Below are 14,721 nucleotides of genomic sequence, written 5' to 3' on the forward strand. Positions count from 1 at the left end.
CTTTCCCGTACACATTGTATAGCCTTTAAAGGAGGATGGGAGGTAAGTAGATAGGATCCACAAATAAATAAACATGTAATTATTATTAATATCGTCATTATTATTTCACTTAAAACCTACAATATAAATCAGTATTATTTTACATAACATTACGATGATTTCGAATATTTATATTATGAATATCACAAAATTCGAAGGAGGCGACGATTCCACGTTAATAAGATATTTAAATTTAAATATAAATTAATATAGACGTAAAACTAAAAGAGGGCGCGGCGAGCGCGAGCGAGGGGCGCGGATAGCGCGGCGCTCGCGGCGCCCTCGCCCGGGGTCCTCCGGCGGCGCGCACAGATGAGTGAGTGAGTAATAGCGTTGCCAGACCCAATTCGCAGTAAATCGGGGTCAGTGGTTAAAAATAAATTGTACAAATAAACAGCTAAAGGCGCATAGTCTTATAATCGGGACATTAGGCGTTTTTGAAACCCCTAATCAACGGGTCGTCCCGCGTAAATTGCATCATCTGGCAACACTAGTGAGAAGAAAGAGCCGACACCGCCCGGCGCCGGCGGAGGAGTGGGGCGCGGGACTAGCGGGCTTCAGCGCTGGAACAGCGGGTTGGGGAAGTCCGGGGGGTGCGGCAGGGGCGCGGGCGGCGGGCGCGCGCGGCGCCACGCCACCAGCCAGCACGCCACCGCTGCCGCCACGGCCACCAGGGCCAGCAGCGCCGTGAGCGCGAGCGCCACGGCCAGCCCGGCGGCGGACACGCATACCTGCAATGTCAAGTGTCTTGTGAGTAAGCGTACAATGTCGAGATAAAACTCTAATGGATTGAGACGAATCGATTAGTTTGGTCTCGATAACTCGCGGAAGTTATCGGTCTGAAATTCGAATTTTTGTGGTGTAGCTAATACAAGTATTATAATGATTCTGAATACAAAGTTATTGCTACGAGTATATAATATGCCCCCGTTTGCTCTATGATCTACTGGTTACAGAGATGATTCTGATCCAGAGCTCCTGGGTTTTATTTTAGTCATTGAAGGCCAAAATCCATCTGAACTTCCTCTTTAATTGGTATCATTATGACTGTACATTGTTGTAAGTATAACAAACCTCGCCGCCGTTGTTTCCTCCGGCGCCTGCGCCGCCCTCGCGCTGGCGGGCCGCGCGCGACGCCGAGCGCCGCTCGATTGTCAAGATCTGGTTCGACTCCACCGTCACCTCCTCTCGCATTTGGCCCTCGACGCCCGACAGAGGGCCTTCGTTGTAGTATCGTGTTTCTCGTTTTCTTCGTTTACCGTACGCGTCTCGGCCGCGACAGTTCACCTATTCAGACGTGAAAACAATGTTCAGTCAAACTCAATAACAAAAAGTTGATTGAGATAATAAATAAACAATACAATACGTGTCACTCTACATAGCGAAAATGATAAGATTTAATAAATCTTATCTGTCAATAGTGACTCTGTTATGGAATTAGAATACTGACCGGTTGGCATTTTCCAAAGCATATCCTAATGTTGCACTGGAATCTGATATTATCGCTACTTGGGAACTTGAAAGCGTTGAACAGAACTTTCAGAGTTCCATCATCATTGTGCTCCCACTCGCCGAATATGGACGGGTCGGTGGCGCACCCGTCCGCATCGGTCACAGTGTATTCATTCTCGACATTCGTAGCCACTTCACTGGTCTTCGCGATGCAGCTTCTAGCAAATCCACCGTATATACCTGAGGAATTATTTTTTTGTTAATATTTTCAAAGTTTGAAATTAGTGTAGCGTGCTCTTTCATTTATCTCTAAAATACTTACTGCTTGGCTGAACGTCGACTTGTAACGTTAGGTTCTCTCCGACAGTAGCAGAGTTGACTTCGTCTCCGGTTCGAGTGACGATCCTCATGGAGCAGACAGGTGGTGGTCCAGTGTTAGCAATAGTGCCTGCTGTTGTTAGCATCGACACATTAAACGCCAGAGTCACGTTCTTCTCGCCGGTTTGATAGATACATTTTATGTGGAAGGCTTTAGCATTCGATGTTACTAGTTTGAGATGATCTTGCATCACTAAGACGAAGCTTGCTAAACCCTAAAAATAATATAAATGTTAGTAACATAGTTAATACATTATCTTTCAAAATTAATTATTTCATATTTACTTCCGACAAAATAACTTACATTGACGTGCACAAGGCCACAGTTGCCAAAGTGAACAGTGAAGTCCACCGGGCTCTCTTGGTTCACAGGTGTGTTTACCACCAGTCCGCAGCGTTCGTCTTTGCTATAGCCTTTTACGTATAACAGTCCATTAAATCCTTCCTTTATTTTGAGACTTACTCGTATGCCGTTTGCCAAACAGTTAACCTGTGACAGATATATGCATTAATACAGAATAGACTGAAATATTATGGTATTTTCAATGACAGATCGAAGGTGGTTTCAGTGCTTACCTGCATTTCTGGCAGAGGGAAATCTGTTCGATAAGTCACGTTCGGCATTGTGGTTTCATTGCACAGAACACGTGGGTTGCCGGTGTAGCCTTTCGTACAGGTGCAGTGTGATCGGTGATCGTAGGCGTTGCAGATGGCATTCTGCCCGCATGGTTCCGCTTCGCAGGCGTCGATGCAGACGCCGTTGATACAGCGCTCGCGGTCGTCGCATTCTCGGTCTGCGGAACACACAACGCGCACGCAGACACCGCCGCGCGCCGCCCATCCGTTCTCCGTGTCGCAAACACATCGGCCACGAGAATCGACTGTTCGTCCTTCGTCCGCGCGGCATGGAGCACATTCACCAAGAGCATTAAGGCCTTGACCTTCCACGCAGGCAGCCGATGGTGCTAAAATAATAAATTTACATTAGCAATTATACTGTAACTAACAATACCTCACATGCAATACAAAATTTTCTAACACTTACTGATATTAGGTGTGCATTCGACTAGGGCGTTACCCCTATATCCAGGTATGCATTCGCAAATCATGGTTCGGACCGGCAGCGTATCGACGACAGTGCATTCTGCGTTGGTACCGCATGGTTTGGTGGTCTGGCAAGGGTTAACGCATTCGGCATTTAAGCAGACGGTACCGGACGGGCATTCGACATCGGATACGCATTGTGGTAAGGCGATCTTCTCGCAGTTGGTCTCAGTACTTCGGTAACCAGGTGGACATACGCAATGTGCCTCATGAAGATGAACGCGGCATTCAGCCGGTTCGCGGCAATTAGTGGTATTGCATGGGTTTACGCATTTCGTGTTTATGCACGATCTATCCAAAGGACAGTCACTATCACCACGACAGCCAATAGGTGTGCAGCCTATTGTGGGGTTACCTGTAGTACCAATCTTACAGCGACATGCAGCCCGATGTTCGAGCCCGTAGCATTCTGCTAAAGATCCACAAACGTCTGGTTCAACGGAGCACGCTGGCACACATCGGTTGTTGATACAGGATTCGTCATCTGAGCATTGTGAGTCCGAACGGCATAAAACTTTGTAGCAACCTGTTCTTGCGTCACCTATATACCCTGGTCTACAAGCGCATACTGGCTTATGTTCTTTGATTAGGCAGTCAGTGTTCGGACCACAATCACATGGGTTTTTACAGATAGATGTTATACAGGCGTGATTTGAAGTGCAATCCGTATCAATTTCACAGACGACGTCAGATATTGGTGTTGCTGGACGACAGATGCCTCCGCCGTTGCTGACATATCCTGGTGGGCAGGTACAGATCATAGTCCTGACGGGTAAAGTCGGTGAAACTTCACAACGTGCGGGTGTAGAGCATGGATGAAGAGCCGTACAAGGGTTAACACATCTTGAAGAAAGGCATGCAGATTTTGGTGGACAGTCTGCGTCGACATAACATTCAGCGATAGTTTCTGGGCGACACTCTACATAGGGACTTCCGATGTATCCAATGTCACACTTACAAACTGCGATGTGGTTTGGAACAAGACACTTGGCATTTCTACCGCATGTGTTACCAGACAGACAAGGATTAATACACCTATGAGCGTGACACTGTTTATCTAATGGACAGTCACTATTTGTTCTACATTCAATAGGGTTACATCCCACTCGTGCATCGCCCTCAAATCCATTTCGACAGCGACACAACGGTCGATTCCTTTCAACAAGACAATCTGCATTTGCTCCACACGTGCTGTTCAATAAGCATGGGCTGATGCAGTTCCCATTGACACAAGCTTCATTAGATTCGCATTCTGAATCAGTACGGCATCCTACTATTCGACAAACTCGATACGGATCTCCATCGAATCCATCTCTACAAGAACACACTGGGCGGTGGTCACGAATGAAACATTCTGCATTTTCTCCACAATTACATGGGTTTCGGCAAATTCTATTGACACAAGATTCTTGATCGCTACAGTCTTGATCAGAAGAGCAACTAGGAGCAGGCAGTTGCGCAGATTTGCATGACCCAGCTTCGTCTGGTAGATAACCTTCGGGACAGCGACATAACAAAGTACGGAACGGTATACTATCCGAAACTGAGCAACGCGCATTTCCATTGCAGGGCTTCAGTTCAGAGCATGCCTCGCGACATTGGTCTCTCAAACAGGCGTGTTTACTAGGACAGTCACTGTCTACACGACATTCTGGTTCGCCAATTACCGGAATCTTCATACAATGAGTTAAAGGATCGCCAGATGGTAGCGCAGCTGGACATCTACATGATGCTGCGTGATTTCTCGCGAAGCATTCTGCGTTGTTTGCGCATGGACTTTGACCTTCTGCTGAGCAGGCATGAAGACAAACACCGTTAATACAGACGCTGTCGTCGTTACAGTCACTGTTAATTTCGCACTCGGAAGTTTTACATCTGGTGTATGGGTCTCCTATGGTACCAGCAGGGCAGCGACAGTTGGCTCGGTGTGATTTTCCATAGCATTCTGCGCTAATAGCACATGGTGCATCTATTACACATGGGTTAACACATGCACCATTGTAACAGGTATCGCTGTCCGAGCATTCGGAGTCTGACGAGCAGCCAACTAAAAGTAAAACACAATTAAAATTTTATTTTTGAATAAAAACAATGCTTATTAAGTAATTCTATTTTAAGATCTAAGCCTTGCTAGAAACAGTCAAATATTAGATTTATGTTATGTCATATTGCTTACCCTTTCTACACCCGATGTATGGGTTGCCTGAGAATCCACTTGCGCAATAACAAACCGGATGATGTCGTATTACTGAGCACTCTGCATTGGTGCCGCAAGCGCAAGGGTTCGCACATGCGCCATTTACACATGCCTGGGACAATGGACACTCGGAGTTCGCTTTACAACCTACAGTTTTGTCTTCTACAGCTGAAAATGAAAATTTGTTTTACTACAGAAATACTTATCAGAAAAAATGATAGAAATGTTATTTTACAGGATCAAACTAAAAGCACGATCTGAATGCTGATTTTGTTAATTTGTTGGTTATATCATATATTTTAAAATATTGCTACTTACGTGGTACACATTGTCTAGTTGCAACCCCAGAGTAACCACTGGGGCAAGAGCACTGTGGTTTGTGATCGATAACTCTGCATAACGCTCCAGGTCCACATGCATTTGCGCAAGGGTTGACACACTGGCGATCTCGACAGCCGCGCTCTGTGCTACATTCGTCGTCACTGTAGCATTCTGGAACTTGTTGTCTTGGTTCCACGTTACATTCTATTTTCGGGTTGCCGTAGTATCCTTGAGGACATGTGCAGTGCGCTGCGTGGTCGACTGATTCGCAAAGAGCGTTTTGTCCACAAGGGTTGACTCTACACGCGTCTACGCAACTTCCTCGTCGACAGACCTGGCTAAGAGCACAGTCCAAATCAGCGGAGCATTCTGCTTCAGGTGGTGAACGGCATCCACTGTCAGGCGCTACTCGACCACCGTCCGGACAAACGCATGCGACTGCTCGTAGAGGTAGAATATCGACAGTCTTGCAAATCAGGCCTACATCACATGGATTTGTTAGGCAAAGGTCTGTGCAGCGAGCGTTAACACATGCGAGTGGAGAAGCGCAATCAGAGTCAGTGACGCATTCGGTTGTAACTTGTTTTCCGCAACCCTGAAGGTATGGGTCGCCGGATAGACCGGATCGGCAAGTGCAGACGGGCCTGTGGTCTCTTGCAGTGCATGTAGCACCGGGCGCGCAGGCGTCATCAGTGCAAGCCGGTTGGCAAACGCGGTTAAGTCTGTTACAGGTTTGTGTGTCATCGCAGTCTTCGTTGTAGTGGCAGATGGCAGATATACAGGCGCGGCGTGGGTCACCCTGCGTACCAGGTGGGCAGCGGCAAGAGGCGACGTGAGCGACTGCTTCACAAACAGCATCGCGGCCGCATGGTGTACCGAGGGCGCATGGGTCCTGGCAGTATCCTCTGACGCAGGTTTTGTCAAATGGACAGTTGTCGTCTGTTGTGCACTCAGCTGTGAAAAATATAAGGAAATGAGTTGGGTTTTAAATATAGCAACAAACCATTTATAAAGATTTTATTTTAGGGTTTGTTTTGATACTCACGTGTGTAACAAAGTCGAGAGGGATCACCAGCCGTTCCAGGTGGGCATCGGCAAGCAGCGCGATGGTCGAGCGGCGTGCAGAGCGCGCCTGAGCCGCATGCCCCGGCGCAGGCTGACACGCAGCGACGGTTCACGCAAGCTTCAGCAGCACCGCACTCAGAATCCGTAGTGCATTCAGGTGATGGACTCGCTGTGAGATGACCATGAATGTTTAGCAAAATAACGTGATAAATTGTCATTTGAAATTTGTACATCTCGTCATCTAAAGTCAACTAAGTAAAAATCTAAAGAGTACTGACCTGGAGAACAAGCAACTCTGGGGTCTCCTTGCAATGGTGGTATGCAACGGCACTCGGCGACGTGGTTGGTGGCTCGGCACTCTGCGCCGGTTCCACACACGCCCGCCTCGCAGACGCCTATACAGCGGCCATTCAAGCAGCGCTCCTCCAGTCCACATTCGCTGTCTACGCTGCACTCTCCTCCTGTACACGTAATATAGGTTTTAGAATTTTTAAATTAAATAATTTGAAATACTTACCCATCGTAAATTATTTATAAGATTGCCTTAACTATTATTGCAGTTACTAAATTATACTGAACCGGTTAGTTAACCGAATTGTCATGTAATCTACAGTTTCCACTTCCAAGTTTGATTAAAATTAGGGGAATGTACCTATATTGTGCGGTGTACCCAAAAATGTGCATGTAATGTGAGTGACTAATAAATATATTTTACACGAGTGCTACAAAAATATCCTGAATAGTGAAAAAATTATACAGTGCCGAAACACATTATGGGTCTGTACATAGTCATGAATTATAGGTATCATGCACCATATTTCATTTCATCGTCGTCGATTGTTACCATAAGCTTGTTGTATTTTATTTATTATTCTGTTCCATTTTTGGTACAGTCCTCCTATATCGTGTCGTTGATGGTAGGCACATTTTAACAGGAAGAAAGCTGTTGTTAACAGAACAAACATTATTACCTTAAGAATAATTATTATGCTTGGAACTCATTTCTTTTATTATTATGTATAATGTGTTTGTAAGACAACTTACTTGGGTTACATTGTACTGAAGCGTCGCCAGTGAGAGGCCTAGGGCACTCACACACGAGAGTGCGGAATGGCAAGGTGTTCGCCACTCTGCACACCGCGCGTGTTCCACACGAAGTGGTTTCGCACGGGTTTTTACAGTTTCCTTGCAGACACGCCAAGCCGGGGCCGCAGTCCGCATCTTTTTCACATTCTGCGCGCTCGAGTACTAAAAATGTATAAGTTATTCGTAAAGATACACATATTTTACACAAACACATTTTTAAAAGTCATATTATTCAATACAAACCTGGTTGACAAGATATCTTGGGGTCTCCTTGAGTATTTCGTGGGCATTCGCAAACAGGTGCGTGGCGGTTGACGGTGCAAAGCGCGCCCTGGGCACATGCGCCAGGGCATGGGTCTTGACAAACGCCACTTCTACAGGCCAGCCAAGAGGCACAGTCATCGTCCACCACACACTCGCTTCTTTGGCATCCGGTCCACGGGTTGCCCCGAGCGCCAGAGTCGCATTCACAAGATGCAGTATGTCCTCGAGCGACGCAGTGAGCGTTTGTTCCACATTGTATACGTGTGCAAACTTTGATGCACGAGCCGCTTTCACAACTTTCGTCATCAGGGCAGTCGTTGTTGCTATGACACTGAACTGTAAATCCATTGCGTTAATTAGTAAACAATACAGTACAGTAATACAGTTTGATAAAATGTAGTTATTTATAATTAAAAACTAGCTTTCCGCCCGCGGCTTCGCCCGCGTGGAATTTTGTCTGTCACAGAAAAACTTTATCGCGCGCGTCCCTGTTTCAAAAACCGGGATAAAAACTATCCTATGTTCTTTCCCGGGACTCAAACTATCTCTATGCCAAATTTCATCAAAATCGGTTGCGAGGTTTAAGCGGGAAAGCGTAACAGACAGACAGACAGACAGACAGAGTTACTTTCGCATTTATAATATTAGTTGGGATAATGTACAAATAAAATAGCATAGTTATTCTTTAATATTTACCTGAATAACATCCTCTGTAAGCGTCGCCTTCATATCCTGGTAGACAGGCGCACCGTGCTCTGTGTTGTCTTGCCAAGCAGCGAGCGTTTATACCACAGTTAGTGGGTCCGCATACCGGCGAGCATCGTGAGTCCACACACGCAGCATTGTCTGGGCATTGTTCGTCAGCAACGCATTCAGGTTTCGGCGGTGGTGGCGTTTCAATGATGATACGTTCGCAACGAACGAAGGCTGAGCCAGTGTATCCAGCAGGGCAAGAACATACCGCCGCGTGTCTAACCACCGTACATAATGCGTTCAAACCGCAAGCGTTGATGCAAGGGTCCGTACACTTCCTGTTTATGCATGCTCGGTCTCCAGGACAATCGTCATTGACGATGCATTCTGGGTAAGTGCAGAAGCCGTTTCGGCATGTGCCGTGTGGACCGCACGGGTTAGGGTCGCACGGGTCGTTTTCGATCGGTTCTGTAATGGAATGTGAAAATACGTAATAGCAACACAAAGACATATATTTTTGTCTATACGATAACATGAATGAATATACATAAATATGAATATTTACCAGTAGGTCTGCATTCCAAAAATGGATCACCGGTTGTCAGTGAAGGACATGAGCATATCGGTGCATGATCGATGACTCTGCACAGGGCAGCCAGGCCGCATGCTCCCTCGCACGGGTTCACGCACTTGTTGCGGACACAGGCGCGGTCGCGTGCGCACTCTGAGCTGACCACGCACTCGGGTCGGCAGCCTCCGGACGCCGCGTCGCCGCTGGTGCCCGAGGGGCACGAGCACACGGCGTTGTTGCCTGACACCGTACAGAGAGCGCCCGGGCCGCACGGCGATGGCGTACACGGTGGTGCTGCGTCAGATAACGAGATGGATACGTTAATCATGTCATGATTGATAAAATGCCGTATCACTGGCATAACGAATTACTATAACATAATGGAACAAGTAGGACTGTGTAAATAAATATCGTGAAAAAATTCATAATTGTAACTGTTAGTTACTTATTATTAAACGAGTATTAATGGGTATTATTAGATTTGTGTGACTTTTGACATGCCACATGTGGTATGTTTTTAACTAAGATTCTGTTTACCTGATTTAATGATTTCACATATTTCGAATGCATTTCCTCTTGTTCCAGGTGGGCATGAACATAGTGGTATGTGATTGACGGTCTCGCAGTCGGCACCCACGCCGCACGTGCCTTGGCAAGGCTCGCGGCACCGCGAGCGGATGCACGCGCGCGATGGCGAGCAGTCCGAATCTGACAGGCACTCGGGACGGCATCCCGTGTACGGGTCCCCGTGGAGGCCAGTTTCACATTCACAAGAAGCGCCGGTTCCTCTCACGCGACAAATCGCGCCAGGCCCACATGGTGATGGAGAGCACGGGTCATTTGGTGGTTTGGCTGTAAATATCAACATACAATTTGAAATAAGTTCATAATTGCGCATAATTACAGCAAGTACGCTATTAAGCTATTATCCGAAAATTATCCGAAAAGGAAAAATTAAAGTCACGTCCCAAGAAGCAGTTCACTAAGTTTCGCAAGTAAAACCCATGCCTAAGCTTTAAATGCGAAAACATTAGCTAGCCACAATTGAGATTCCCTATTTGTTTTTCATGTAGGTATTAACGTTTCGATTCACTACTAGCAAACATTTCAATTTTGTTTTATAATAAGCGTTGTCATCTAAATCTATCTTACGAATATTTCCGATGGGACGACATTCCATAAGGGGGTTTCCAGTAGTGGAAGGGGGACAAGTGCAACGGGGCTCGTGCGCGACTGGTGTGCATATTGCGCCCGCGCCGCAAGCGCCAGGGCACGGGTCGACGCAACGCCTGTTCACGCAAGCGGACCGGCCGTCGCAGTCGTTGGAGTTGAGACACTCGTAGCGACAGAACGGCGGTGATCCGAGGAAGCTGGTCCGGCAGCGGCATTGACCGCCGATACAATCTGCGTTCGGACCGCAGTCTGGACATTCTGATCTCTTCGGTTCCGTTTCGAAGACGGCTGTGAAATCGATTTCAAGAAAACATTTAGAGACTGAACATCAGAAAGAACTTTTTTTACGTCGTGGGTTTCCACGATGTTTTTGTAACATACCTGGCAAACATCTTATGAATGGGTCTCCGATGTAGTTAGGCGGGCATGAACAGATTGGCGAGTGGAACCGCGCGTGACATATAGCGTGGGCCCCACAGGCGCCAGGACATGGGTCGCGACATCTGTTTTAAATGAATAATTAATTAAAATGTTAATTTCTAAATTAGCCTTCGGCGTCCACTTACGTTTTACCTCTGAAAGTAAATAACCATTGTTTTCAGCTGTATAATGCTGTAAATTGGGGATAGTTATAATAGTGATTTGGTAGTTCTTTTGTTTTTTCTGAACACTGTACCTGTTGTTGCGACAGGCGCGGTCCTGCGCACAGTCGGCATCGCGTTGGCACTCGGAGCGGCAGCCAGCGCCGCGCTGCTCCACCGTGGCGGGTCTGCACGAGCAGTGGGCCACGGTGCCCGCAGCGCGGCAGATGCTGTTCGGGCCACAAGGGTTCGGCGTGCATGGGTCCGACACCACGGGTTCTGTGATGAAGCATTATGTAAGTAGTTTTCTTATATTGCAATTGCTCAGCATTACACAAATACGCGGTTTGTTTGATTTTTTGAAAACAATTTCAAAATATTTTCTACATGACGTGAACTAGCATGAGGGTCCTATTTCGTAATCGTCCGCACAAAGCAGAAGCTTTTTCATGACTTACCTATAGGTCGACGGCAAGCTAAGAACGGATCTCCTTGCAGTGGCGCTGGACATTCACAAATTGCTAAATGGTTGTACACATTACATACAGCATCCACACCACATGCGTTTACACAGGGGTTCACGCATTTATAGTTTACACACGCCATTTGTTTTGAGCATTCATTATCAGATGTGCATTCTGGTCGACATTCTATATTAGGATTGCCTTGATATCCTGGCACGCAAGAACATGTTCCATTGTCGCAAATTGCATTTATTCCACAGGGATTACGAATGCATGGATCCAACGGTGGTAGGTTAGGTTCGGGATCTGTGTAAAAATTAAATAATAAGAATAATTCGTATTACTTACTTATAAATGAATTAAAATTAGTTAAGGTACTTATAATCATATTTTGAAACGAAAAAAGTAATTACCTCTTAATATGTAGCAACCTTCAAATGAATTGCCACGATAACCTCTTAAACAAGTGCATATAGCAACATGGTTCATAGCTCGACACTCTGCGTTGGGCCCGCAGGATCCAATACAGGGATCTACACATTTTTCCCGAACACATGCTTTGTTATTTGGACAATCTTCATTAATAGTGCATTCTGGTGCGCAACGCGGAGGGGCTCCGACATAGCCTGGGTTGCAGCTGCATATAGCGGAACCACCAACATCTCTACAAGTTGCAAATGGACCACATGGACTGGGTTCACATGGAGTAGGTTTTACAGGTGGCTCAATTATTTTTCTATAGCATCTTGTGAATGGATCACCTTCGAATCCAGATAAACATGTGCAATAGGGACTATGACGATGCACGCGACATTGAGCATTCTGCCCACAAGTACCAACACAGGGGTCGACACATTTTTGCCTGACACATGCTTTTTCAAGTGGACATTCTGGGCTTGTTAAACATTCAGGGCGACAATTTGGAGGTGCACCAATGTATTCTGGTTGGCATGTGCATATAGCTTGATTATTTATTTCTTTGCAAGTGCTATAGGGTCCGCACGGTGATGGATTACACGGGTTTATTGGTTTTTCTGTAAAGAAAAAGATAACATAAGCAAAATGACAAAATATGTATTGCTATCGTAGTTATGAAATTGTTAGTTGGTTTACCTTCTCTCAGAATGCAGTTGTCGTACGGGTTTCCAATGTAACCAGTTAAACAGATGCAATTAGGAACGTGGTTTGCTACTTGGCAGCGAGCATTTGTACCGCATAGACCTGGGCACGGATCTTGACATTTGTTGTTCACACAGGCCAAGTTGTCTGTACAATCCGAATTAATGACACATTCTGGTCTACATCCCTCATAAGGATTGCCAAAGTATCCCACTAAGCATGAACAACTTCCTGCATTGTTACGCTCTTGGCAAATCGCATTCAATCCACAGGGGTTCGGTGAACAAGGTCTTATTGGGACCGGTGGTCTTGTCGAAGGAACTGAAAAAAAAACAGAATAATTTCATTTGGATACTTCTTTTGAAGAAGGCAGTAGAAGCATTACCGCTTTTTATTTTAAATCGCTTACCAGACACTGGTGTACACTGGTCAAACGAATCTCCTCTATAGCCAGGTTGACAAATGCATTGCGGTGAATGACTGATCACGCGACATTCTGCATTTCGCCCACACGCTCCTAGACAAGGATCGACGCAGATTTTGTTGACACAAGCTTTGTCAAAACTACATTCGCTGTTTGTTACGCACTCTGGTCGGCAATAAGGAGGATTCCCAATGAAACCAGATAAGCAAGTGCAAGATGGAGAGTCATTGACGGCTCGGCATAACGCGTTAGGTCCACAAGGTGAAGGATCACATGGAGCTCTTGTGGCAGGCGGCAAACCTGAAAGAATAGAAAAAGTTATAATAAATGATAACCCAAACTTATCAGAAGGTGTAGAGAAAAAGTTTTCCTGATACTTACTTAAAGGAATGATGGAACATTGGGTAAATGGATCGCCACTGAAACCGTTTGGACAGTAACAAATAGGTTTATGGTTGTGAATTCTACATTCAGCATACAATCCACAAGAGCCTCTACATGGGTCGACACATTTTTGATTGGAACATGACATAACGCTTGTACAATCTGAATCCACCAAACATTCTGGTCTGCACGATGGTGGGGCACCGAAGTAGCCAATCAGACATGAGCACATTGCCTGTTCGTTTATAGTACGGCACACGCTATTCGGTCCGCACGGTGAAGGCTCACATGGATTCCTCTTTGGTGGTGCTGAAATTAAACAATGTTTTTTTATATTAAGATGGAAATAATGCCCATGGTTATGGTTATTTCATTCTATTTAATTAATCTTAAATTATCATCGCGGTAAGTGATTTAAATTATTCATTACAATGAATCAATGTTTTTAGACGCATATAATATTAAGGTTTTATACTAACCAGTTATTGCCACACAACTAAAGAAAGCATTTCCTGTTGTATTTGAAGGGCAGCTGCACATTGGTATGTGATTATAGACTTCACACAGGGCTCCTTGACCGCACAGATTAGCGCATGGATTAATGCATTTATTGTTACTGCAGGCTAAATTCAATGCACAGTCAGAGTTAGTTGTGCACTCTGGACGACAGCTTAGGTATGGATTTCCAAAGTAATTTGGTTTACAAGTGCATACACCGTCATTGCAATCTGCGTTTGCTCCGCATGGGCTGGGATTGCACTTGTCATAAATAGTCGGAATTGGTTCTGAAATAAAATAAAATGCTATAGTTAAGAAAATTAAAAAATTACAATTATTGTCTTCATTTAGTTATAATGAGTAGGTAGTCTTATTTCATTAACAAAGACAATGTCAGGATAAATTTCATACAAAACTAAAATCTTTTTTCTCTGATTTGCCTGAGCTGAACCGAAAACAAAGCTCAGAAGTTATGTACTTATTTCTAAATCTAATGCTTACCTATTTTTTCTTTTACGTGGCAACTTTGGAATGGATTACCAGTGTACCCTTCCAAGCAGCTGCATATAGCAGCATGTTGATATACGTGACACTCTGTCTGTAAGCCGCAAGATCCTTGACAAGGATCGAGACACTTGCTGTTTATACACGCTTTGTTACTGGGACAGTCAGAGTTAATGGAACATTCAGGTCTGCAGTTCGGTGGTGATCCGACGTAGTTGTCCATACATGAACATGATGGTATTTTGTTAATAACTTGGCAGAAGGAATTCGGTCCACATGGAGATGGCAAACAAGGATTCACATCTGGCTCTGGTAATCCTGCAAATTAAAAATTACATTGATTTAAATATATTATATGGATTTGAATATGCTTATAAAGAGGGTTAGATAAGAAATATATTTAC

General features: G+C 45.2%; 1 protein-coding gene across 1 annotated transcript in view; it reads right to left on the reverse strand.

Moving 5' to 3' along the window:
* Window positions 1-79: 79 nt before the first annotated feature.
* The window catches only part of LOC135071852 (uncharacterized), a 104,977-nt gene continuing 90,335 nt past the window's right edge, over window positions 80-14,721 (reverse strand). Inside the window, exons 112-137 of the mRNA XM_063965686.1 lie at window positions 14,315-14,635; window positions 13,795-14,100; window positions 13,313-13,624; window positions 12,917-13,231; window positions 12,502-12,828; window positions 11,802-12,422; window positions 11,383-11,694; window positions 11,020-11,203; window positions 10,725-10,846; window positions 10,323-10,631; window positions 9,708-10,022; window positions 9,165-9,464; window positions 8,603-9,067; window positions 7,886-8,242; window positions 7,601-7,804; window positions 6,835-7,017; window positions 6,537-6,725; window positions 5,489-6,445; window positions 5,150-5,338; window positions 2,915-5,020; window positions 2,446-2,834; window positions 2,174-2,359; window positions 1,814-2,084; window positions 1,490-1,731; window positions 1,114-1,326; window positions 80-770 (exon numbers count right to left, since the gene is read on the reverse strand). Coding sequence (XP_063821756.1) covers window positions 597-770; window positions 1,114-1,326; window positions 1,490-1,731; window positions 1,814-2,084; window positions 2,174-2,359; window positions 2,446-2,834; window positions 2,915-5,020; window positions 5,150-5,338; window positions 5,489-6,445; window positions 6,537-6,725; window positions 6,835-7,017; window positions 7,601-7,804; window positions 7,886-8,242; window positions 8,603-9,067; window positions 9,165-9,464; window positions 9,708-10,022; window positions 10,323-10,631; window positions 10,725-10,846; window positions 11,020-11,203; window positions 11,383-11,694; window positions 11,802-12,422; window positions 12,502-12,828; window positions 12,917-13,231; window positions 13,313-13,624; window positions 13,795-14,100; window positions 14,315-14,635 — 9,869 coding nt within the window. The 3' untranslated portion in view covers window positions 80-596. The remainder of the gene's footprint in view (window positions 771-1,113; window positions 1,327-1,489; window positions 1,732-1,813; window positions 2,085-2,173; window positions 2,360-2,445; window positions 2,835-2,914; window positions 5,021-5,149; window positions 5,339-5,488; window positions 6,446-6,536; window positions 6,726-6,834; window positions 7,018-7,600; window positions 7,805-7,885; window positions 8,243-8,602; window positions 9,068-9,164; window positions 9,465-9,707; window positions 10,023-10,322; window positions 10,632-10,724; window positions 10,847-11,019; window positions 11,204-11,382; window positions 11,695-11,801; window positions 12,423-12,501; window positions 12,829-12,916; window positions 13,232-13,312; window positions 13,625-13,794; window positions 14,101-14,314; window positions 14,636-14,721) is intronic.

Source organism: Ostrinia nubilalis, chromosome 5 (genome assembly GCF_963855985.1).
Source record: "Ostrinia nubilalis chromosome 5, ilOstNubi1.1, whole genome shotgun sequence".
In the NCBI taxonomy this organism is placed as follows: Eukaryota; Metazoa; Arthropoda; class Insecta; order Lepidoptera; family Crambidae; genus Ostrinia; species Ostrinia nubilalis.